The sequence below is a fragment of the Hylaeus volcanicus genome, chromosome 5, assembly GCF_026283585.1.
Source record: "Hylaeus volcanicus isolate JK05 chromosome 5, UHH_iyHylVolc1.0_haploid, whole genome shotgun sequence".
NCBI lineage: Eukaryota > Metazoa > Arthropoda > Insecta > Hymenoptera > Colletidae > Hylaeus > Hylaeus volcanicus.
The window spans coordinates 21,159,355-21,184,165 of NC_071980.1; the positions used below are offsets into that span (position 1 = coordinate 21,159,355).

The following is a 24,811-nucleotide window of genomic DNA, read 5'->3' on the forward strand; positions in this document are numbered from 1 at the left end:
AAGCCATTAATAGCGTCTCGTCTAAGGCATGGTATGCTGAACAAACTTATCAATGACTTCGACTCATCATCCGAGATGAAACGTGACAATACTGTTCTTTGTACCGAGAATTGTACCTATTACGTAAAAAAGATTAAAAGATGATGATTTTGTAATTTAATACAAACTATTATTCGTTTAACATTTCAATTCTTCCTTTTAAAATCATCTTTGGAGCCTGCAAATGTTATAATTGAATTTCTGAAAATACCACAGCAGTTTAATAAATTAGTATACATGTATAAAAATGTAATGATCCTTCTCAAACTAAAACTTGTAATTAAAAATAAAAAAGATGTGACAATACTCTTTAATGTAATAATTACTTAGTATAATTTTCATACAAATGTTCACATGCTTTGCAAATATCAAAAATTTCATTAGCACCCATAGTTCCCAACTTCTCCATAGTTTTTTGATTATGATATGGTTTCCTATATATTTTCATATAGTAATGCAGTGTTTAATAGCAGAATACCGCTAAGCAGAGCAAAGAAGCTACGAGAGAAAAATTGATCCCTCTACTTAATAGTCACTACATTTTTACTTTGAAAAATGACCAATTTCTCGCACGGGACTCGAGACAACGTTCGTGGTACAACGTCCTTCGATACTGATTCATGAAACGACCCCAGTGACCATTCTCGACAGCGAAAGTTTGCGTGGATTTCCATCGATTCCACATAAGTCTCGTTTCCTCGTGAACGTCGGAAAAATGAATGAACACGGAATGCGCGCGTCAGAGTGAATCATCGAGATTCAATGAAAAACTACCTACAGGGACATGATCAATCGTGCCAGTTTAAAGTTGCGTGCAGATGATGACGTTTCTTTCGATGATGATCGTGTATTAATGGATGAGAACTTGTTATTTCTAACGACACTGTGCGCAATGGTTGTTCCATGATGATCCAACTAAACATTGCGTGCATCTGTACACTAATATTGCATAACTAGAATAACTATATACACATATGGTGAACGATTAGTGCATTCGGTGTTCATGGATGTTGTCTTCTGGATCAACGCTGTTTATATCTATTTACATAAATCTGTAAATTGCGCACGGGGTTTGCCAGAGATGGACGAAACTAATTGAACGATTTTATTCGATTACTGGATCGAATAGTTCTCAATCGCATAAATTTTTATTCGTTCCACGTAAAATATATCATTCTACATTTAACACTAAACATACCATCGTTTTCAAACTTTTGTATACAATTTCTTATACACAGTATGAAAATTAGATACAATTGCTTCGTATACTATTCAATTTAATAACAAGTGAAATACTTTTGCATTTAATTGAAAAAAATGTCTTTAAGACCAGTCATCCAACTGATAAATGAAATATCAGTAGGTTTATATTAATCTAAATTAACATTGTTATTTCGCCCATAACGAGTAAAAAGTGTATATTATACTCGTCATTCGAGACATTTGTCCAGACAAGAATCTTGTCCATCTCTGGTACCGACAACGCGTTAATGGAGAATAACATAGATAATCTAAAGAACAATGGACGGTATTGTTACGAGGGTTCACAGGTGGTTGTACACGAGGGAGGACGGAAGAAGACCTTGCGAAACTTTCTCGGATTGCTGAGTACACTTCCTGTCGTTTTCGATGTATAATATAAAGGATTTCTCGAACGAGACTTTGTAATTTTATTTTTTAATAAAACATAAGTAGCATGATATACGTATTTGCAGTTTATACAATTTATACAGCGTATTATATTTATTAAATATATTTGACGCTGATCAAAAAAATAAAATCTTGAAGCCTTTTTAGGGAAACTCTTTATATTATGTCATCGACATACGAGGCTATCATAAATAATCATGAATGACTATTGGCGTAGCGTCATCTGTGGCCACGTGAGAGCGATTAATTACCATTCGTTACTTCGTACTCGCCTGCAGCTGTGTACTTTTCCAAGCACTGATTCGAGCTATGATATTTTAATTTACCATACAACAGGCTGAGAATCATAGTGACGCGAGTCAGAAACTAATTTAGAGCTACCATGATATCTAGACTATAGATGTTTATGCAAATTCATATTTCTACAGGCATAGATAAAGAAATGAAATTTAGATGAAAGTATTTCTTATCTTCTGAACAGTGTAACATGTAGTTTATCATCGATATTTTATATATTCTCGTACACTTTTCCATATTTTCATTTGCCAAAAATGCATCAACTACCGCGGCCTAATAACATCACACATCATTTTGGACATAGTGTGAAAACACGATGTAACTCTCTTTATATCTTTTGTTTTATATTTATTCATCTACATCACTATGAATTTCAGCCTTTTATATGCCTCGATAAAAGGCTTCCTGAACGCGTTGACGACTGGTCGTAAAAATCTCAGATACCCAAGTTAAAAGATAATATTTCCGTTTCATTTCTGAGAATGAAGATGACTGACAGCTTTAAGTGTTGTCATTTATCAAGGTTGTACTAAACTGGAATTTATACTGGCATAAAATTCTGTAATCGTTGTGGTATTTTGTTGATATTTAAAGATCCGTAGCATTTAAACGGCTAAATTAATTGCTATTTGAAGAATTAAATAAAAATCCAAACTGAATCAATTTTCTGAAAACCTTTTCTGATTGTGAAACATATTTAAGTATGAAGTATTTTCTTATATTATTATTTATTATAATCTTACTTCATTCATAACTAGTTTTCACAATTATTTATATCAATTGTTATGAAATTTCTTCTTATTTATTATGATTTATTTAAAAATTAATTTTCTTAATTTATAGAAATCTAAACTGAAGAGTATCAAGATTTACTAGATTTTTAATGAGTGTTTACCGATTATTCAGTACGAATTTAATTTACTTTTGGACAAGCACTTATTCATCAAATGATTGTTATAATTAAAATGATTTTAGAATTTAGTATACACGTGATTTAGTATCCTCGAATAAATAAATCTGTTTTCAAAATTTCAGTAGCAATAATATGTAACGCTTATCGACTATTCAGCATGAGATTATTTCACTTTTGAGCATCCATTCGTTTAACAAACAGTTGTCATGACTAGCACTTTTTTCTAATTAAATGTACACACTAGTCTCTAACAGTAATTATAAATAATGTTCACAGGAGAGAGATAAATATCAAAAACTCTCACAATCAAAAGTGTACCTCGAAATTATGAAATATTTCTGTGTTAATTTTTGAATTTCTAGCAAATTTTTCTGTCCTCCCCTACCTTTCCCTTGAATAAAAATGTAAATGATCCCAATATATACGTAAATTTCAAATACCTCGTCGTCAACGCGCTCCTGATCGATCAACTTCAATATTTCTCTCCGCTATCCCTCTCTCTACATACCTCTTGTATGGAAAGTGTCTTCAGCAGTCATTTCCGGAGTCCCGATTTAAAAATAGTTCCCGAACGTTCGCGTCCTCATTTTTCCTAAACGTTGGCGTTTCAATAAAAATTCTCTACGCTCGTCGCTCGAAATCTCGTCTCCGGTCTTTTCAATTAAAATTCCCGCGACTGGGGGTGGTGAGTGGCTCTCGTCTGATGGGAATCCCTGAGGGTCAACGACGCCGCGCGTCTATTTTCATCGGGAAAATGCAGACTGCGGGGAACGACATTCGCGACTGACGAAAGAGCCGGATACGAGTTGCGAGTAGAGCATTCGATTTTTTACGTCAATTTAAGTACACCTGAAGATCAATTCGGGCGACTAAATTCGCGTAACATCGTGAATCACGTGAATAGATGAATTGAACACTATCCACTTCGCGAGTTTGTAACAATAAATACGTAATATATCATAAACATTCTGAAATATTAGTTTGTCTGGAAAGTCCGTGCCGATTTTTGGTAGGTGGTACACGTCTGTTTATATTGGAATGGTTGTAAACAATTAACATGGGTGCATCCCTTAAAAGGTGGAACGATCGTGGAACAAAATGTCATTCATATAATTCAATAAATATATATCAAAATTCAAATGTGCCTTTGAATTTTTCTTAAAAATTGCCACGAACTTCCTAGACAATCCAATAGTTTACATGTAATCTATTTTGTAAAAACAGAATATAATAATTTTATGAATATTATCGTAGTTATACTACATACGAATTTTATTTTACTTTGTCATAAAAGATGCTCAAAAGAAAAGTTTTAATGCTTATCGAAATTAAAAAATTTTGTTCAGTTCATGAGGATATGAACAAATTTCGAAAATATTCAAGGCTGAGCATTTTATTATGTTACAATGAATATTCAGAAGTCACAAGAATGTTGAAATTTATGCACTTTATTAGTTTATTATATATTTGTCATAGATATTAAGCCTTTGCACTCGAGGCCTTTTTTTCTGATATCTATCAGCAACTCGAGATGCTCTCTTAGCATTCTATTCTCACGACTGCTAAGCTTATTGAATTTGAATTTGAATTTGAGATTTGAAAATCACTTCACCTTTGCCTCAACGATAATCATTTTATTGGCACTTTGAGTTCCAAGAAATTAAACTTAAAGGAAACCTAGTGGTGACTGAGAGTCACCTCTCGAGTGCAAAGGGTTAATATTTATGACAAATATATAATAAATTAATAAAGTGCATAAATTTCAACATTCTTGTGACTTCTGAATATTCATTGTAACATAATAAAATGCTCAGCCTTGAATATTTTCGAAATTTGTTCATATCCTCATGAACTGAACAAAATGTTTTAATTTCGATAAGCATTAAAACTTTTCTTTTAAAGAAAAGTCTTCTTTTAAAGAAAGTTGTAACAATGTGAAAATTCGTATGTAGTATACATCCGGAACTGCGAGTGCCTGGGATTTTCTTCGTGTGATTACAATCACGTGATTCACGTACATATTCAAGTGACTCTATCCGCGTCATGTGTATTTCGTGAACAACGTGAAATACACGTGAAATAAGAAGGGCCTATAGCATTTCTTCTCGTCGTCTCTCTCCCTCGTTTATCGTGACAAACCGTGAAGGGAAGGGTAGGGACAACGGGGAACCGGATTTCCGAAAAAGGGAAAGCGACTCCGGGATGCAGGTTGCCTGTATGTCGCGCGACCGTGTATACGCCCACTTCTCTGCGATAAATTATGCGAGGAGGCGGGAGCTAAGGGGTCACCATAAAAGAACCTGTTACGTTCCAGATATTAATCCAGCGAGCGGGCAGAAAATTGTGCTATGCAGAGGGGGAGACCCCGTTTGTCCCCCTCCTCGGTCCCCGTTTTGGACAACAATAGCCTCCGCGCAAAATAAACTTTGCACTGGTTCGCGGTCCTCTTTCGGTATTAACCACCGATCGAACGAAATTGGTGACTGTCAGAAACGATATCTGGTTTGCGAATTTGTCAATTTTCAATTGGTTCCCCTCTGATGAATTTTTGAAAGTGTTGAGTTCCAAGGACAGAAATTGGAGAAACGATTGATATTTTAAAAGGAATTTTATGAAGATTGTTTTTAATTGTGAGGGTAATCTAATTATTTTTGTGACAATTCCTCGTAATATATGTATAATTTGTTTGTATTACAGCTGAATAATTTGTTACATCGAGAGACAAATTTTGTTTGTAACTCCAAAACCTTGTTGAAAAATTGAATATATTTCAATCTATAACTGTCGTCTCGTGACTGGAGAGATAACAGTAAATAAATTATTGTTATTTCGTAAATTATCGACAACTTTGCATTCACACAGTTTCGTTTAATCTGTAGTCTTACGCTTGTTGTTTCGCGAAGAAACTGTACATTGTTGGATTCCTTGATTTTCTAATTATTAATATAAAGTTATTAAAGGTATTAGACAAGAAATTATGTAATTTGAACGATTTATTAGGTTGTTGCATATGAAATAGCCGATCTCACAAACACCTAATGTTTTTCTAATCTAAAAAGAATAACGAAATAGTGTTATCATGTGTGTGGAAGTTTAAAACTAGTTAAAAATGAGACGATAATTATTTTCATGGACCATTTCAATATAAAATGGAGTTAATCACGTGTGTGGAAATTCGAAACTAGCTAAAAATTATACGAGAAATTTTTCGGGACTACTTCAGTCCAAAATGGTTAATTTTAAAAGCGAGGCAAATAATGAATGAAAGTTAAAGTTGAATATATTGTTTGCGGAAATTTTAATTGGATTGGAACGCGATAAAGATTATTTACTGCATATATTAATACAGCTTTGGGGGAATGAATAATTAAAAAACAACTCGTTCGATTAAAAAATTTTGACTAGAAGGTAGGAACGTTCGAAATGAAGTCCATGGTTAACCCAAAGAATCGACCGATAAAATATACATTTCTTTGACACAGGCATAAAAGTACGCTTACTTCGCGATGGTTAAAGTGCATCCAATCCATCGAATCACTTTTTAATTCATAAACATTATTACAGACATTGAAAGTTTCATTTGTAACAGCTTCAAAAAGAGAGATATTTTCAGGAATTGTTTCTAAACAAACTATACCATGACATATCTTCAAACTTCTTTGAAACATTCACGAAATGTATATCTTTCGATATCTTCGAACAAAATTAAGAATTTTTTGTTTTAATTTTACAGTGTTCCTTCCCTTAAGAAATCGACCATTTCATCAACAACAATCTAATATTTTCTTTCATCCCTGCAAATAATTACTCGAGAAAAAGAAGCTGCGACTACCATATGGCGTGTCTCGCCTTATGGTTCCACATTCGCGCCCATATGGGTGCTCCATATATAAAGAGTTAATTAAAATCGCCATCGAAGCTGCTTATGATCTAACCTCTGATTCCGTCGGAAAATATTCACGGGAGTCAAGTGTTTCGAAAGGAAACTTGTCGTGCATCGTACCCAGATACCGATCAGCCTCTATAAAATCGAGTGCCGTTCCAGAAGGGGTTCGTCTCCCTCCGTTTCGTCGGGGAACAGGCTCGATAGACGATAAACGTGAATGGGGTTATCCCACGATCTCGTTCGCTTAATCGCATCGCCGTTATTCCGTCATTAAGTAGCGCACTGGCTCATAATAAAGCGTGCACAGCGGGGCAACGAAAACTACGGAGGATATCGAACAAACAGAACACGACCGATCTTCAATGATCCGCGCAATTAAACAGTTTCGTTTCCTTCTGCTGCTATCGAATCGATAGGGGAGCCTCGCGTTACCACGGCTACCAAGATAATCCCATAATGCTCTTTTAATTGAATCGTTATACCGTAAAAGGAAACCGCGTGCTGTCGATAACAACCTAACTGGCTTCCGCTAATGGTACACTCTGGTTCGATTAAATTCCGATGTTCAACGACTCCGCGGACTCCGTGAAACGTAAAACTCGAGGGCAAACATGGGAGCGCGCCTAATCATTTTTTTTTACACGGAGAACACATAAAATCATTTGTTTGTTTTTCAATATTTGTGTAAATTGTACGTACTAAACATAAGAAGAATCATATCTTTCACAATTTTTAAAAAAAAGAGCCATGAAAGTCTCTTGAAATTCAAATTAATCAAAGCTTTACTATATTTAATCAAAATCGCAAATACAAGATAGCAAAATTAAGGGTATCCTTTTGTGTTGCATTAGTGCAAAATCACTTTCGTTCGATGAAATTTGTATGGTAGTTTAGATTTGACCAACGAAAGATATAATAATGTATGATATTGTCCTAACGGAAACAAAATTAACAAAAATTAATGTTTTACCAGCATGTGATTAGATCAAAGACCTCCCGATTAGCACATAGAATTTTTTTTCTTTTTCATCTCTACTTCTAGATTTAAATCATTTGCCAATTTCATTTCCAATTATATTCGACTCCAAATATTATTGAAGAAAGTATTGTTTCTATAGATACTAAAATAAATTGTTGCATTTCAATTCTTTTTAAATTCTTATGAAAATATTGTCAGCACGAGGCACCATTATTACGAATTAAAAATAGTAATTATATTACCCTCTTTACCCCAACAGATTGTTCCTTTACAAATTGATCCTCATTACCAAGAAACGTAAATTATATTTACTCCCAATCCGTCCAACGATAAACAAAAAAAAACAAAAAGGTTAATAAAATATTTGATCAAGATTAAAGAGTGCCCTCATTTTCAAGCACCGCGAAAAAACTGTCAGAATCGAGGCATTTCCGGAACGGGATCCGCAGAGTTTTTGCTCATTCTGGGTAAACGCATCGGTGTATGAACTATCCACGGTTCTTTATCCTTTTTATCGATCGTCCAGAACCGGTACACGTACGACGTTTCGCGCGAAACGAACCGTGCAACAAAGGACCGGGGGGGTTCAGTTTCTGGTCGAGTGTGCTTCTGTGCAAACTACGGAGCCTATTGTAATTACAAATCGCGACGAAAACGGAGTTGGAAGAGTAACCCGTGAAAATGATTAAAAAGCTCGAGACGAAAAGAAACGGGCCGCTCGAAGATTAAGGTCGCGGTGTTTTTTTTAGAGAAAAATAGGTCGCGCAATCCCACTACAGCGAGCTCTTGTATAACGCGGCTAAGTGTTACGCGTTGTGTGAATTTTAGTTATAGAAAATCTATACGATATTTTTGTTTGTGTAACGCGTATGATGTAAAGCAACAGGTTAGGAACGATTATTGCCGTGCCAACGTTTATTTTCTATTTTGCCAAGTACGACAATCTTTTCAATATTATTAGTTCAAATGTAAGTCAACAATTTTTTTTATTTCATTGGAATTTAACAAAGAACAAATTATTGTATAATTGTATAATGGTTGTATAATTAATTTGAGAAATTCAAAAATGCGAAATATAATCATGGTTATTATTTGAAATTTAAGCACTGATCGTTATTGATTTTTCAGGAATTTCTTTCAAATAAAGATTAAAGTTTGTCCATTGTATGATTACAATTACTGGTTATTTATGTAACTACCAATATAAATATAGAAAAACAAAACTGTAAATATTCTGTTAAAAATTACTTCTAGTTATTTGCACCCAAAAGAAAATAAGAAATAAGAAAACATATATGCATTCGAGATCCAGGACCAGGAAATTAATTTTACAACCATTACAAGAAAAGTCAGAAAGTAAACTGAACAAAAAATGATTAAACTTGGAAAATAATTGTAATAATGGTGCTTTATTGTTTGGTAGGTTGCACGAGAAATCGCGTTATATGAAAACAATAGTCGCAATATCTCTGTCGCGTTATAGGAACTATACAGTTCTCTAGTGTCTACAGTATCTAATTCATGCCGAACGAAACGTTTCTCGCGGACTCGTTTCGTACTAATTTCGACACGATCTTCCCACAGAACCGGAGTTGGGTTTCCTGTTTTACTCGCAGGAGTAATTGCGAACTTCCTAAGGCGATCTAGTGACGACCAATGCTTTTGAATCATTCTTTAACCCATTGTTTCTCAACGTGGACAATTAACACTTTGAACCGAGCGATTATCTATCTGATTTTAAGGGCGATGGTCACTTTCTGCGGACTAATCAAAAGTATATTATTGCGAATTTTTATGCATTTCTAAGAAATTTGTATGAGCAAGAAACTACAAAATGCACACAACAGTATGGAATAATATAAAAAAGTATTGAAAGTAAAGTTTAGGTTCAATTTTTGTGTCTAATTATTAAATACATTTCAGCTGCTGTTGGTGGAAATTAAAGTTGTTATTGCGACGTTTTCAACTTCATATTTAGTTGAAAGACGTTTCATTACTGTTTTTTAAATACTGGCCAAGCTAACCTCTAAAAATTTGCGAACAAGATGACTTAAGATTATATTTCTCGAAATTAAAACCGAATATTACTCAAACTTGCGAACATCACTAAGCTCAAGATTCTCATTGAAACTTTAAATTTCATGTAGCATGTATTATTTGTGTGATACGTTAAAATTATTGAAGATACTTAATTTTTACGTAGGTATCTTATTTTTTTTGTATGTTAAGTTACAATTAGGCGTAATAAATATCATTTTACTTTTATTCTGCCTAGACTGAACATAACCAATATTATTTGAGAGATTATGATGCAATTTTAATGCTTTAAAAAATGTAATTGGAGTGAATTAAGAAGCAGATCTGACAAAGTGGGCATTTAGACCAAAAAGGTTGAGAAACAATGGTTTAATCACTTCGTGTGGACGGTATACAATCTAATTGAAATCAGTTTCAATTATCTATATATTTTCTAGATACAACCTTCAAAGCTTTGTATTACAATAAATAACCACGTATAATAGATTAATTTATCTAAATAAATCCTATTATATATATTCTGGATAAAAATATATAAAGGTTCCATTAAAAAAAATAAATGTTTGTATACCCCATCACTCCATTTACAACAAAATTATTTACACCAAACGATTTGTCCCTTTGAACCAAGTAACTTTTATAAAAACATTATTTGATACCTTCATCCTCTCATCAGATATCTAACCATTGCGATTCAAACGAAACACTCTGTATAATAATTTTCTTAATGTTCATTTCGCCAATGTATGGCAAAAAAGAATACAACGACAGTTCCAAAAATGCAACAACGCCGAATTATTGGCTGATCGAAGGCCTCGAAATGGTCAATTCTCATCCTCGTCGCGGTTTCGAGACGCGCGCACCGAACGCAGGAAAGAAATTACGCGACAATAAGCTCGCTGCAGATGCAACGCGTCAACTGAGAATGCAGCAGCTGCAGGGTTCCGTGGCCGTTCCTCTTGTATCGAGCTTGTATCGAATACGCGCTCGCACATCGTCCGTTCGATGTGTCTCGAGCCTCGATACGGACCTGATGTCACGGTCTTTAATGAAACTTATTTTGATTATTCTACGATACTAATAAAGATATTGTGCGAGAGGATTTGTAGCAACGCCTCTTCGTTTTCGAGAAAAAAAAAATAATTTACGAGTGAGATAAACCAAGTGCGCAAAAGAATTAACAAGAACTGTAATAACCGTGTTGGCTAAAGCGCAGGCTATTGGAACGTGTGCCTATTTTGACTCGCGTTCGATCCCCGAGATCGTCAATTTTTTTTTCTTTTATTATTCTTTTTTTATGGTTTCGTTTTTCACTTTTAAATGTAATCAAACAGAAGTGAGCGAGTATGGATACATTTTGCGTTTGATTACATTAATCGCTCGGCTAGGAGACCGACTTTGTGTTTGATTACATTGGTCGCTGAGCTATGAGATTATTTTTGCATTAATAATAAATTAGTTTTGTCTTTCTTGTATTCTAGTGAGTCGGTTTTCAACCACTGTCGTTCGATCTATGATCGAGGACCTGTAAGTTTTCATTGAAAGCAAAAGGATATATTAGGTGGACTGGAAAGTAATATCGTTTATTTTACATTAAATTCAAACAAATTTTTAATAATTTCCTTTTTTTAATCAATTATGTAATCGCCCTCGTTATCAACAGCCTTTTGCCATTTAGTGCACAAATTTTGAATGCCAGGTCGATAAAAGTCAATGAGCTAGTGAGTGATAAACAAGTATTTCAAATTGAAAAAACGACGTTAATTTCCAGTCCGCCTAATAAATACCATAAAAGTACGAAAAAGGAATATATACGTAGTGACGGATAATTTTTCATGTACTTGGAGCCGAGACGCTACCGAGTCTCTAGATATTTAACATGATTACAGGTGAGGGACGATTAAAAAGTGTCGCATGACAATTTTCCAAATAAACTGTTGTATTTTTTTTCTCGATAACGAAGAGTCGTTGCTACAAATCCTTTTGCACAAAATGTTTACTAGTGTTGTAGAATAACCAAAAAACAAGATACATCAAGATCCATAACATCAGGTCCATAAAGTCTCTTTGTAAGAACCAATGACGATTTTATTTACTAGCAAATTTTTAAAATCCTTCAAAATACGTCCAAATATCACTAAAAACTAAATCAACTAAAAATCCGAGATGTTACTCAAAAAGTGGTCGATTTCGCGTGGAATGATCCTAGACTTAGTAATTTATCGTTCTACTTTTTCCATGGAGATTTGTCTTTGCCTCGAGTTTACGCTACGGTACCAACGGCTCGGGATTAATCAACATGCAAAAGCAGTGTTCCATAGGAAGCAAAAGCAGCAACGATTCTCGGTGCCTATTGGCGAAACAAATAGCCATGGAGTCCTCGGACCACCCAGAATTTCTTTTGACAATACCGCGCGACGTTCATTCCGATTCCGTCACACTCTACTGACGAACGATGCCATAAGCATTAAGCACAAACCATGAGCCGTTCGAGTGCCGCTACATCGTTGGCTCTAAGCTCTGGAGAAAAGAGGAAACGCGCACGGCATATTTTGCACCGACTGACGACGTATTCGAGCGTGTCGCCGTTCCACGTCCTCGCGAAATTATTATCATCGATTCACGGATCTCCTATGTTATCAAATGTGACGTTTAATCTCTCGAGGGATATTGACAATGGAGCAAATTAATTTAGAGAAAAGAATTAAATCTTATTATAATAAAATGCATGCTCTTAATCGACTCACAATAAATGTATCGACTATATCTTTTCAAAAAATGTTTAATTCTGTAATTATACTAAAAATCAATTATACAATGAACCTTACTTTTAAGAGCCTTTGATTTGTTCATATGGAACGGGAAGGTGTTAAGCATACACATAAGAAACGTTTGCACGGTAACATTAATAGTCGTACTTCGAGTTTAACAGTACACTTTAATGCCACGACCGACAGGCTTAGTGGTTTGAGTGGCGTAATCGTTGAACGAAGCACTTGGCATCTTGTCGAAGGTATTCCACCGAAGGAGAAAAAAGGGGAATGGCCTACCTCATCGCAAGATAGTTACACGAAACTTCCACGATTACGTGATCATCCTTTTCGATGACCACTCCGAAAACTACTTCGATATCGTTCAATATTTCGATCGACTCGTATGTTGACCTTTATAAATCGAAATTGCGTCAGAATCGAGTAAACATGGCTGTACATGTCCTCTGTACGACAACATATGACGATCATCATGATCAATAATAGATTTGATTAAGACTAATACTGTACTTCAAAGATGAACTATGGAAAGTCCAAATAATAGAAACTTAATCCTTTAAATAGAAGTGAGTAATATACTATTAATTAAGAGATTTAACATATCGCATTTCTGATTTAAATCATTTTAAATTTAATTTAAAATGAAAGTTCATATTTTATATTTGATGTTTCTAACATTTGGATTTAAAATAGTTTGTTTCTAAGAGTCGGTATTGCAGAATGGAAGTATTGAAGGGGTTGAATTTAAAAATTAGATAAATTGCCAATTGTAGATAATCATAGAAAAAGAACAACATATCACCAATCAAATTTAAATTTGATATAATTATTAATAGAATAACAGAGTATTATGCTGTATTGCGATATGCAGTGTTACAGTGCATCATACTGCACTATGCTATAGTACTATGTATTATGCTGTATAATTCTCAATTATACTGAAATATTCTGTATCGTGACTTAGTTTTAATCAAATCTATTCTATTAACATGTTGATCCCCCCAAAATAAATAACAGTCATTGAATTACAAATAAATAATTAACGAGACTTTCATACTAAACAGCGATTTTAAGCAAAGAAACTATAGTAACTAAAACCGCCTCTAGAATTGGGAGAATAATATTTATGGAAACCAAAATGATAATTACTCAAAAAAGGTGAGTAATATATTTATAAAAAATAATATACAGATATTAATTATTACGTACTCAGAGAAAATTACCTGTTTAAGATATATCGATCGAAAAAAAATGAAAGAAATAATTCATATGTATCGATATATTTAACAGATAAGTTTCTCTGAGTACGTAATAATTAATATCAAATTTGTAACTCAGGAAGATGATCGTGAGATCAAAATGTTAACACGTACCTACAATTGTAGTAGAAGCTAAAAGTGAATGTTTTCACTCCATTTTTAGAAATCTATTATTTGGCACTCGGCCACTTAACTCCCACTCTACGATTTCTTTATCGCATGATTACTTTGATATATGGAATCTAGATATTCGCTGATCGTTACTGGGTACAGAAACACGGCAATCGCCAAAGAAAAACAAACTATGACGTGGGAGAAACGTAGCTCCCTTTGGCAATCGATAGTCACTTACGGACGTAAGGAATCTCGACGGTGCTGGAATAGGTGACCACGTAAACCCAAGTAAAATCCCAAGGCTGGACGAAATTGTATTCGTAATTGAAAGATAACAATTAGAATACTAGCTTGTTTAAGTAAAAATATTAACGATCATTTTAGTTCTAGGACGAATTCTATATATTTATAAAAGAGTCTCAAATATAATTATGAACTCGTTATTTTCATAAATAAATCTCTACATAAAGAATAAAATTATGAATCATTAATAAGAGAAATAAAAACCATAATAATTTACATAAAAATGGAAATGAATAATTGAAATAATGAATACGTATATTATACGTATTTGTAGAATAAAAACTATTCTTTCTTATCAGAAATAATGAAATTGACAATTGTCAAAGGATAAATACATATTTACATGAGAGATATATGAATGAACTAGAAAATAGAAAAAATCATCTCAATATGTAACAAAAATGTAATATTCTTGTTCTTCTAATTACTTTTTCTTATAAATAGATATGGTTACACTAAACTGCTACAAAATACAAGTAAAATTAAAATATAATAATTACCGAAGAGCAAGTTTTTGTTCTACTTTCATATTTCATAAATATATGTTGGATGTACAGTAAATCGTTTTTATCCTTATTCCGGACACGTAGAGGTCCCGTTATTGTCGACCAAAAAGAACAATTTCTATTTTACCAGATGTAATATACATGAGGTCAACATTTGAATTCTTCATTTCATTTGTTTGTATATTATTAGAAATTCTGTAGTTTCATTTCTCTTATCAATGTTTCCTAGTTTTGTTGTTTGTATAAATGTATAAAAGCCTGACTCTAGATTAAAATAGACGGCATTAATGTTATCAAGACAATTTATAATTATTTTTCAAGGAATCCGAAACAGTTTCTTCGCGTTCAACGATGTACGAATATATTAAGTAACATACTCTTATCATCGACATCTAGAAATTTTCGATCAATCCATTGCCACAAATTAATAAAAATTAATTTCCTCGAAAGATATGAAAGAGGTTATTGAATTAAACTGAAATGTACACAATGGACAAAATAATATTTTACGATCGTACTTGAAAATGTCTGCTCGAAAAAAAATTAAACGTACGCGTGCAGAAATATTAAAATGTTATTCGAAGCTAATCTCGCTATATCTGATTGAAATATTTACGTTGAATTATCCGATCCTCGATTAGATATTTCGTCGCTCCATAATCACGTTCGATCGTTATTTTCGATATTAGTCTTCCGGGGAAAAGAAAGCAAAATTATACTTTCAAAATGGTAAAATGAAATAACACGTTATCTACGGTAAGATATGTATTACATAATGTTACTTCATGGATGCTCCGATAAAAATCAAAAAGTTTAAGACTAGACCTGAGACTTTTCTACTAACGAACTCGAGTATTCGAATATTTCAGTATTCAAATGTTACTCCAATATTTGAGTATTGGAAAATCATTAACCGTATGTCAAATAAACATAAAATTTAAAACGAGAAAACCGAAGCTAGTAAAACTGCTTGAAATACTGGTTTCTATTTACTTTCTAAATGACCTCTGCGTTGGTTAGTTTCATCAATTATAAATACTTCTAATTTTATATTCATACCTTATACAATATTCTCTATTAATTAAATTTAGATAAGCGTCAAAATATACATATGTATTTGAGTACGTTTCTCTTTCTATACTGAATTCCCGAAGAGAACTCCAAGTTAAGAATCGAAACATGAAAGAAACGTTTGCATTCGAATATTATTCTAGACAGTTTAAGTGAAAGATTTTACATAACACTGCATAAATGATGAAATCACACCAAAAAATAATGAATTATCAATTAATATCTTTCAATACTAAAGAACTAAATTTACCAGTGAACACTAAACAATCCGAACGTCACGAAGGACCAAATACACGATCGGTGTACAAAATATTCGACTGCTAAAATATTCGAATTACACTCGCCGAATATTTAAACTGTTTGTTTTCGAATATTCGAATACAGACAATATCGACAAATAGTCCTAGCTCTATCCGAGGTTGACGTGCGATCCACGAATTCCACCTGACTCACCTCTGTTCCCCAGGGAGACGCGGTCGAGAGATTTCAAAATTCGAAAGCTCTTTCACGCCATAATCGTTGCAGTAGGCCACCAAGAGTCCGGTTCAAGGCCGACGCAGCGGCTCAAGAAATAAACGGGAAACGTTCGAGTAGCGGTTCCCGGAGGATTCCTCGACGATGACAGTAGGAAAAGATCGGTGGTAACGAACGCGAATTTTTCACGTACACTGTTTAGGCTAGCACTTGACGCGATCTTTTCGCCGCTAACGGTTCCCGGCACAACGTGCTCGCGACACAAACAAAAGGTGACTGCGGGACAACGAGTGTCCTAGCCTGTTTACCTCCTCGAATTCGACCACAAGACCCCACCCTCGTGTTATCGATCCTATCAGCGCACGACAAACAGGCAACGTACGTTTTCGGGAAACAGGGATCGAGCGTTGACAGGTCGCGGGGACACGAGAAAAAACAACCGTGGAAAGGACGAAACTCGTCACGCCGTGTCTGCGTGTAGATATCAAACGGGAGCGTGTTTGTTACTCACGTATGCGTGCGTTCTCCCGTTGCTGCTCGATTCCAGGATCGCCGGCGAGCCCTTTACACGAGGATTTCACAATGATCGAGCATTCGACGCGACGACGTCTCACTTTGTAGAATTTAACAGTCAGGGTGTGCCCTGAATTTCTATGCGACCAACAGCATCCGTCAAACGTGAACTACTGCCGCCATCTTGACACGAACGCCCGCAGCGCCGCTCGGCGGACGATCGCGCAAGCGCTGCCTCGACCGCGCGGGATAATTCAAATTGCGGACAATGATTTCAACCTTACGCGAACCTCTATTTTACTAACATTCGATCCTTTAATTTATGATAGTCTTCGAAATATTAACAGCAAAATAAATTATTAATCTTATTAAGTGTAGAAATTAATTCTGTGGCTTTACATTCAATCGTTTACAATTGTAACTTAAGAAAAAATATTTACAGCAATTTTCTAAGTTCTCAACCTGATAGATACTATAATTTATCTATTGAAATACATAGATTACTTCGACATTCGGTTTTATGACTATATGTACCATCTTTGAATGTGTGACTGAGGGAAAAATTACTTTAGAAAAGCACAGAATTCATTTCTACATCTATTAACAAGAAAATCAATCAACTGTCCTCCAAAGGACCAAAATAATCAATGAAATATAATTGATAAGAACAATTTTAACGTAAAATTTAAAAATCATTATATACGATGTAGAATGTTAGTAGATAATTACGCGCGATTGTTTATTTATTTAATTTATACGATATTTATTTTGAACGTTAAAAATATAACTCGCTAACGGGTGTTAAGATGATTCAACATTCAATAAATAAATAGAAAAAAAATAAGCACAGACTTGTGAACAATACTCGACGACAATTAATTGTCACAATTGTGACAATATATACATATATACTATAAATTATAATACCTTTTTTATTTAACGATACTTTTGTAAATATTTATGATTTACTTTCTTGGTAATATACCCACGATAGTCTCAAATTAAAAAATCAAAATAAAATAGAAGTTCGTTCAAGAATTCGTTTAATTATTAATAATTTGAGCTCACGAGCGAAATTTTCTCGAGAAAAAAAGAAAACCCAAAATCGATATTTCAATATTTCTGTTGACGTCCTGTCACGTATGGTGACAGTTTGCAAAATTATTCCAGTTCTAGTGATTCTACCAAAAAATCTTCTCACTAATTCTATCGTAAATTTTTCTATCGTCCAATGAAACTATCTCGATAAAGATATAATTGGCTTGTCGGTCATAAAATCGTAAATTATTTCTCTTATTGAAGAACAATACTACATACATTAAAATAAGGTTAATTACGAAGATATAGAAAGCATATAATTTAAATATTTAAAAGTACGTTATGTTTCTCGAAAAAATGATCGATAACGCACAAATGTATCAAGTTTGAGTTTGCGTTGCGTATTCCAGATCGTCCAGTGACGTTAGAGTAAACAGAGCCCGCGAGTCGCCGGGGTTCGCGAATATTGCTCGGCGTCCCTGGTTTCGATTGAATCGACGTTTTCGCCAGCGGTAGTAGCAGTCCCTGGGCAGGCAGAATGCAACTGCGTGGTGACACGGAACGACGGACCTAGTTCGCTAAATTTGGACACACGTGCAATTTCTGGTACGTAATTGTCGCGAGTGACGCGACTTGTTCGACCAGGCTTGTTTATTTCGTCAGTCGACGCGATCGTAAAATGGAACGGAATTCTATTAATCGGCTTTTCGACCGACTGCTTTCAGAACACGTGTGGGTCGAGCGACCACGTGGGCCGCGTGTACAGAGAAACAAGTGCTGCACATCGTCCGGTGAGTGCATTCAGAAAAAACTGTGATATATCTCCACTATCGGGCGAAATGGCTCGTAGAGAATGAAACACCATTTTAGCCGAACGAGAAATAATCCAGAAGAATCACTGCCAATTGTCGAATGAACGAATAACTCGCTCCGAAAGCGTTAACCTTTGACGATGGTATTTTGAGAGAAATAAACGTTCACGAGCTCGCAGTTAACTAATGTTTCTTCCAGAAAGTCCATTTTAACGTGTATAGGATAGAGGCATATTCGAAATATGTAATGAGACATATCTATGTATTAGAGACAAAAAAATGTGATATAGTTTATAGTAATTTACCAATTTATAGAAGACACTTGTAAGTAAATTAGACAGGAACATGTATTGTTAAATCAAAGACAAGAGCTGTATCGCTAAAAGACTGATAGCATAAGGAAATACGAGCAGGAATTCTTATCAGTTGACATAACAGAGGTATAGAGTTATGGCCCAAGAAGAACCGATATCTAAGAAGCTTAAATATTCCGTCATCTCGGATCATGTATATTCGTCTAACTTTCAACAACTTTTCCATGACCATTGGCACAATTTCAGTGATGTAAAGAAGGACAATCTTGAGATTATATCGAAACCCTTTAGAATATGCAAAATTTCAAATTTTTTATCCAACGAAGAATTCATGGATGAAATAAAGAATGAATTGTTAGATGTCAAAAGTAGAAGAAATAGTATAGATCTTTATCAGTTTGAGCAGACCAGCGATCTTGCCAACATCGACACTAAAAACTTGAAGCTTTTGTACAAAACTTTTCAAACAGACTTAGCGATATGGATGGAACGCAACACTAAGATAGAACTTAATAACAAAATATCAATGTCCAGCGCTTGCTATTCCGATACCGACTATTTGCTTTGCCACGACGACAACATAGGCGATCGCAGAATTGCTTTTATATTGTATCTTTCAAAAAACTGGACCACCGAGGATGGAGGAGCCTTGGATTTATTTGACACGGATGACAATGGATTGCCTAGAAATGTTGTAAGATCGTTAGTACCGGAATACAACTCTCTTGTATTCTTTGAAGTTGTAGATAATTCTTACCATCAAGTAGCTGAAATAACTTCACCCGATAAATCTCGTTGGACTATTAATGGTTGGTTTCATGGACCTCTTAAAGAAAGTACCAGGCCTCCAAGACCAGATATAGAAGTAAATTATATAGAACCAATTAATACCCAGGTAGATTTGGACAATTGGATAACAAAGTGCTACTTATTTTCTGATATTGTTAAAGAAATTCAGCAAGACGTAGAACAAGAATCATTTGCATTTTTATCTAATTTTTTAAGAGAAGATATTTATGAGAAATTATCATCAGATCTATCATCGACTGTAATTGTTTGGCAAAAAGTTGGTCCAGCAGATATCCGCAATTATGAAGTAGCAAAAGAGGAGACCCTCCCTGAGCTACTGAAACAGTTTTACAATACGTTTAAATCTGTTTCTATGTTTCAATTGCTGAAGGACTACACAGAATTGGATCTTGTACCGGATAAGGAGACCATCAAACCCAAAATGACCATAGAACTGCAAAGGTGGTCGAAAGGTTGCTACACGTTGATATCCGACAAATCTGCGCTTCCCATGAGCGAAAAGAAATCCAGTAGCAACGGATGCACAAATCAAAATGAAGAGGGGCAAGAGGACTCGTCGGATATACCAAGGACGAGCAAAAGCGGTAAAAGCCTCCAAGAAAAAATCAGCAGCGATGACAAAAGCGCAGAGTCGGGTTGCGATACTCCTCTAAGTAACAAAGAGGACGAGGAAATCGACGAGGATGAGATACTGAAAAAGATACTGAAAGGGAAATCTCCCCGATCGAAGAAGAAAAACTTATCCCAGCAATCGTCCTCGTCCAAATTAGAGACTCTTTCGCCTCAAAAATTAGGTAGGCTTTTGGACACCGATGATTCGGACGTATCGGACATAGGGGATTACTTGTCGGATCCTTTGGATTGTTCTCTCGAATGTTCCGATCAGGAAGATCAGGAAGACATAGAGGATACGAACGTTTCAGAACCAGGTGCTCTCGATGTGATAATTCAATTTCATACGAATCATGTACCCGAGGACGACACGATAGATTACGTAGATCCTAAAGAGCAAGAGGGTGCTCTGATTCACGTACCTGCAAAAAACAACCACCTCTGTCTGGTCTACAAGACGCTGGGTACTTGTCGGCTTCAGAAATATGTGAATCATTACTGTAAAGATTACTTTTACAATCTGATTTGTACATATTACGAATAGTAATTCCACTCGCTGGGTGTCCGAATCGATTGTGACGCGATCCGCGGATGACTTGGGAATTGTATAATGAATTGCGGACGAGAAGCGTGCGCCTTAAAAAAATGTATCATAGTATTCGTATTAATAAAATTGTCAGTATTTATCGTCGGATATTTCTTGTTGTGTTCACTTTTATCCTCGTAAATTTACATTGTACTATACATACAGTATAGCTATACATATAATACAGTTGCCAAAGATTTTCGATCACGCTTGGGATTTCATCATATATTTCGGATAAGGTGTCTTTGTAAAAAAAGGGGGTTATTGCACAAGAACAGTATTCACTGGATTTATAAAATATGGTATTGTTAAAGTAATTGCAAAAAGAATTTTATTGCTATCGATTCAAACAAGGAAAGAGATTGACAAAAGTTTCAAGTTATAGAATTAAACTGCAGTAAGCAAAGAATGTAACAAAAAATTCGACATAAATTTTTCATATGTCAATGAAGTACGTTTAATACTTGGTGCTACAACTTTTTAATGCAATTAGTGGCATAACGTCGGAGCATTGAATCGGTCCGCACAATCTTAGGTATTTCCAATAATTTGAGAACAAAAATTTGTTTAATACAATAGTTAATTAGTGTTGAATCGGCTATAAATTTTAATATAAAAATTTTCCAAACAAATCTTTTTATTTTATTAAAAATAAAGTAACTTTTTACCAGTTACAATGTTGTGAATTTAACACAGTCCCATTTTATATAAAAAAAGGTTCCTTTGGAAATTGTTTACATTAAAACTTGTAGCTAACAGAATACTAATTAACTTTCGTTGCAAACATATTGTTTTCATCAAATTATCATTAACTTGTTTAGTAGCCTTTTTTTTGCAGAAACCTTATTTGAAGAATGTGGTAAAATTACAATATGGCCGAAAACTGTTGATAGCGATAGGATCTCGTTGAAGTCGATCGTTCTGTGGGATATTAATTAGGATGTTCGTGCTACTTAAGAAAACCACAGTGCAGAAAAGAATTCTCAATAATTTATTGGGTGTAATACACATTTCTATTGCTTACGGTTATGTTACGGAGCTAATGTTAGGTGCAGTAAGGGTTCATGCGTGGATTTAGCTATACTCTACTGTTTCTTTACGGTGCAAGAAAAGCTCGAGGGAAGATTCAAAGCAATCAACACAATCCTCATTTCGAAATACAGTCTTCAAATATCAGAGAAATAATAATAATGTTAAGCTTACGATTTGCAGGCGTTATTACAGTCGATTTCGGGTTGTTGCACTTGTATCCTAGGCTGCGAGGAGTATTGCTGTTCCTTGCCATCCCTACCGACTTTCACGGTAACCTGATAGGTAAAATACCTCGATATAAAGTGCTAACGAATCGTAGCGATTCGTCGACGGTTATTACGCGGAACCGGTAAGAATGCAATTGTCACCCGACTGCTTGCGTTTCGAATTGCGTTTGCGTCTTCTATTTAAATTGCTCGAGGCGGAAGCCATTAACGGACACGCCTTCGATTTGTCTTCGTTCCAGACGACTTAAGTCGTCCACGGGGTAGTCGAACGTCTGGAGGATCGATTACTCTTAATTGTGCGAATTATAATATCGAGTCGCAACGTTAACGAGACTTGAACGGGGGGAAGTCACTTTGGACGTGTGAAAATCATAGGTATATTCAAGATTTTTCTTTTCGAAAGCAATTGAGTTAATGGAAAACTTGTTTACTGGGGTTTATTATACATATATCGAGTAATACAAAAATAATTTTTATTTGGATTTTCTGAATAATATAGCAACGCTGGAGCCATTACGTGGCAAGAGTGACTTCTGAATTAGCAAAACGGGGTTCTCGGGTATGATTAGGCCTGGAATGAAAAACCAGGTGTTTTCATTTTCTATTTGATACATACTATTGAAGTACATAGAGATTTTTACGATAAGTTGAGAATATTTCTTGTTACAGACATTTTAGTCTGTAAATTTTGTGTCAAAACGTTGTGTTAAAAGATTCTCTTTCAAATGTTCACTATTTTTACAAAAATTGATATTTTGAAAAATCCGTACGTAGTTCTATAGTATATATCACGTAGAAAAATAAAAATACGTCGTTTTTTTAGGTCTAACCATACCTAAGAACCCCGCTACGTTGATCAGAGAGTCATTCCAAAAGAAACTTGTGCTGTAATGGCTACAGCATCGCTATTTTATTTAAAAGATCTAAATCAAAATTATGTTTTCATTACTGAACATACGTATAATAATATCCAGAAACAGATCTTTTATTGAGTCAATTGTTTTCGGAAAAGAAATAGTTGAATATGCTGTGATTTTCACGTGTCCAAGGTGTCTTCCTCCCTTGAGGTGGGAATTGCTTTTTTCTGGGTAAAAAAATCGATTGTTTTTTATAGAATCTTATAGTACGACCCTTGAAGAAGATCCCAGCTATGCAAATTTTCAAGACGTAATTCATGAAATTGACAAAGTTATTGGCCTAGGAGGTTTGTTTTTGAGAGGACCGATGTCTTTATCTAGAAATGTACTTACATTAAACTTTAAACGCTTTTTTCTCGAAACCCTATCGATTTCAAATTTGTACTATATATTTAAAAATAATCCTATCGACTAACGAAGGTAAGATAATGTTACATATTTCGTTTTTTATTAAGAGATGTTTTTCCTGAAAATTTGTACTTTTGAGTTGGATCGGCAGCCATTTCTAGAAAAATAATTCTTTTTCCATAAAGATTTATGCATCATATTAACCCTTTGCGGTCGTATGTCTGCTCTCAGCCACCACAACAAAGAACCATACTAATCTTATATTGTATTCCGCAAACTGAAAAGATTTAAGCTATTAGACAATAGTAATAGATTCTAAGATATTAGTGTAATAATAGATTAATGGAAAGATTAATGAAAAGATCGTTAGTAATTATATTAAGTTATACAAAAATATATGAACCAGTGGGTGAAATATCTACATGTTAAATTTTTCAAAGACAAATATATTGAATATTGTTATTTTTTCTGTAACAGATTGCAATAAATACCAGATAGTCGAAAATACTTGGTAGAATTCCAAATAATATTTTACAAATTGTGTTTAAGTGTAATTAGCCATTCTGGGTTCTTAACAAATTTCAAAAACAATACTCCAAAATGCCAAGAAGAAAGTTACCGAAAGATACCACATGATGGAGAACTATAAAATATAATTTTTACATAAAAACGTTACATTAAAACACATTATTGTGTAAACATATATCTAAAGTCCACAAAAGAATGAATAAATCTTGTTTATCCTTCATAAGCTTGCACATTATGTATCACTGCTCGTTCTTCGGAAATTAATTCCGTCCAGAACAATAGCCATGCCTAAATTTAATACGACCGCAAAGGATTAAAACATTAATAGTAGCGTGCGTAAATTTCAAATGAATATCTTGCACAATTCTTTCGACAAAAAAATCAAATCAACTAACCGCTTTTTAATACCTACAAAAACAATTTCCCCCTCAAACGAAAATAATTCGGGACGTGGGAAGCTCCCTAAATCTGGAGCGAAGGTATTTCCACCAGTCCAGCTCTAGAAACAAAAGGTATTAATCACCTGAGACGTGGTCGGAATTCCAGCCATGCGTTTTCTCAGTTCGTTCAGCTGCAATTCCCTCTGGAAGCTCGCGTCACTTTCCTGGGAATCCTCGCGTATACCTTCGTTAATCGATTCCGCGGAGTACTCGACCTGCACCCACGGACAGATCGTCGGCGATGCTTGCAGGGCATTCTTGCTGCCAGGTCGCGATAGCCGAGGAGAAAGTCTACGTAGCAGCGAAATTAGCTTCGATCTGAAACGGGGACTCGT

General features: G+C 34.7%; 2 protein-coding genes across 4 annotated transcripts in view; one reads left to right on the forward strand and one right to left on the reverse strand.

Moving 5' to 3' along the window:
- LOC128876309 (uncharacterized) overlaps positions 1–24,811 on the reverse strand; it is a 94,463-nt gene that overhangs the window by 51,583 nt on the left and 18,069 nt on the right. For all 3 annotated transcript variants that reach the window (XM_054122560.1, XM_054122561.1, XM_054122559.1), the window contains exons 5-6: positions 24,560–24,794; positions 22,188–22,291 (exon numbers count right to left, since the gene is read on the reverse strand). In XM_054122560.1, the coding sequence (XP_053978535.1) occupies positions 22,188–22,291; positions 24,560–24,794 (339 nt within the window). The remainder of the gene's footprint in view (positions 1–22,187; positions 22,292–24,559; positions 24,795–24,811) is intronic.
- On the forward strand, positions 18,341–22,188 carry LOC128876313 (prolyl 3-hydroxylase OGFOD1). Its single transcript, XM_054122570.1, has 2 exons — positions 18,341–18,456; positions 18,576–22,188. Exon 2 carries the CDS (start codon positions 19,113–19,115, stop codon positions 20,940–20,942), a length of 1,830 nt encoding a protein of 609 aa, XP_053978545.1. The 5' UTR covers positions 18,341–18,456; positions 18,576–19,112; the 3' UTR covers positions 20,943–22,188.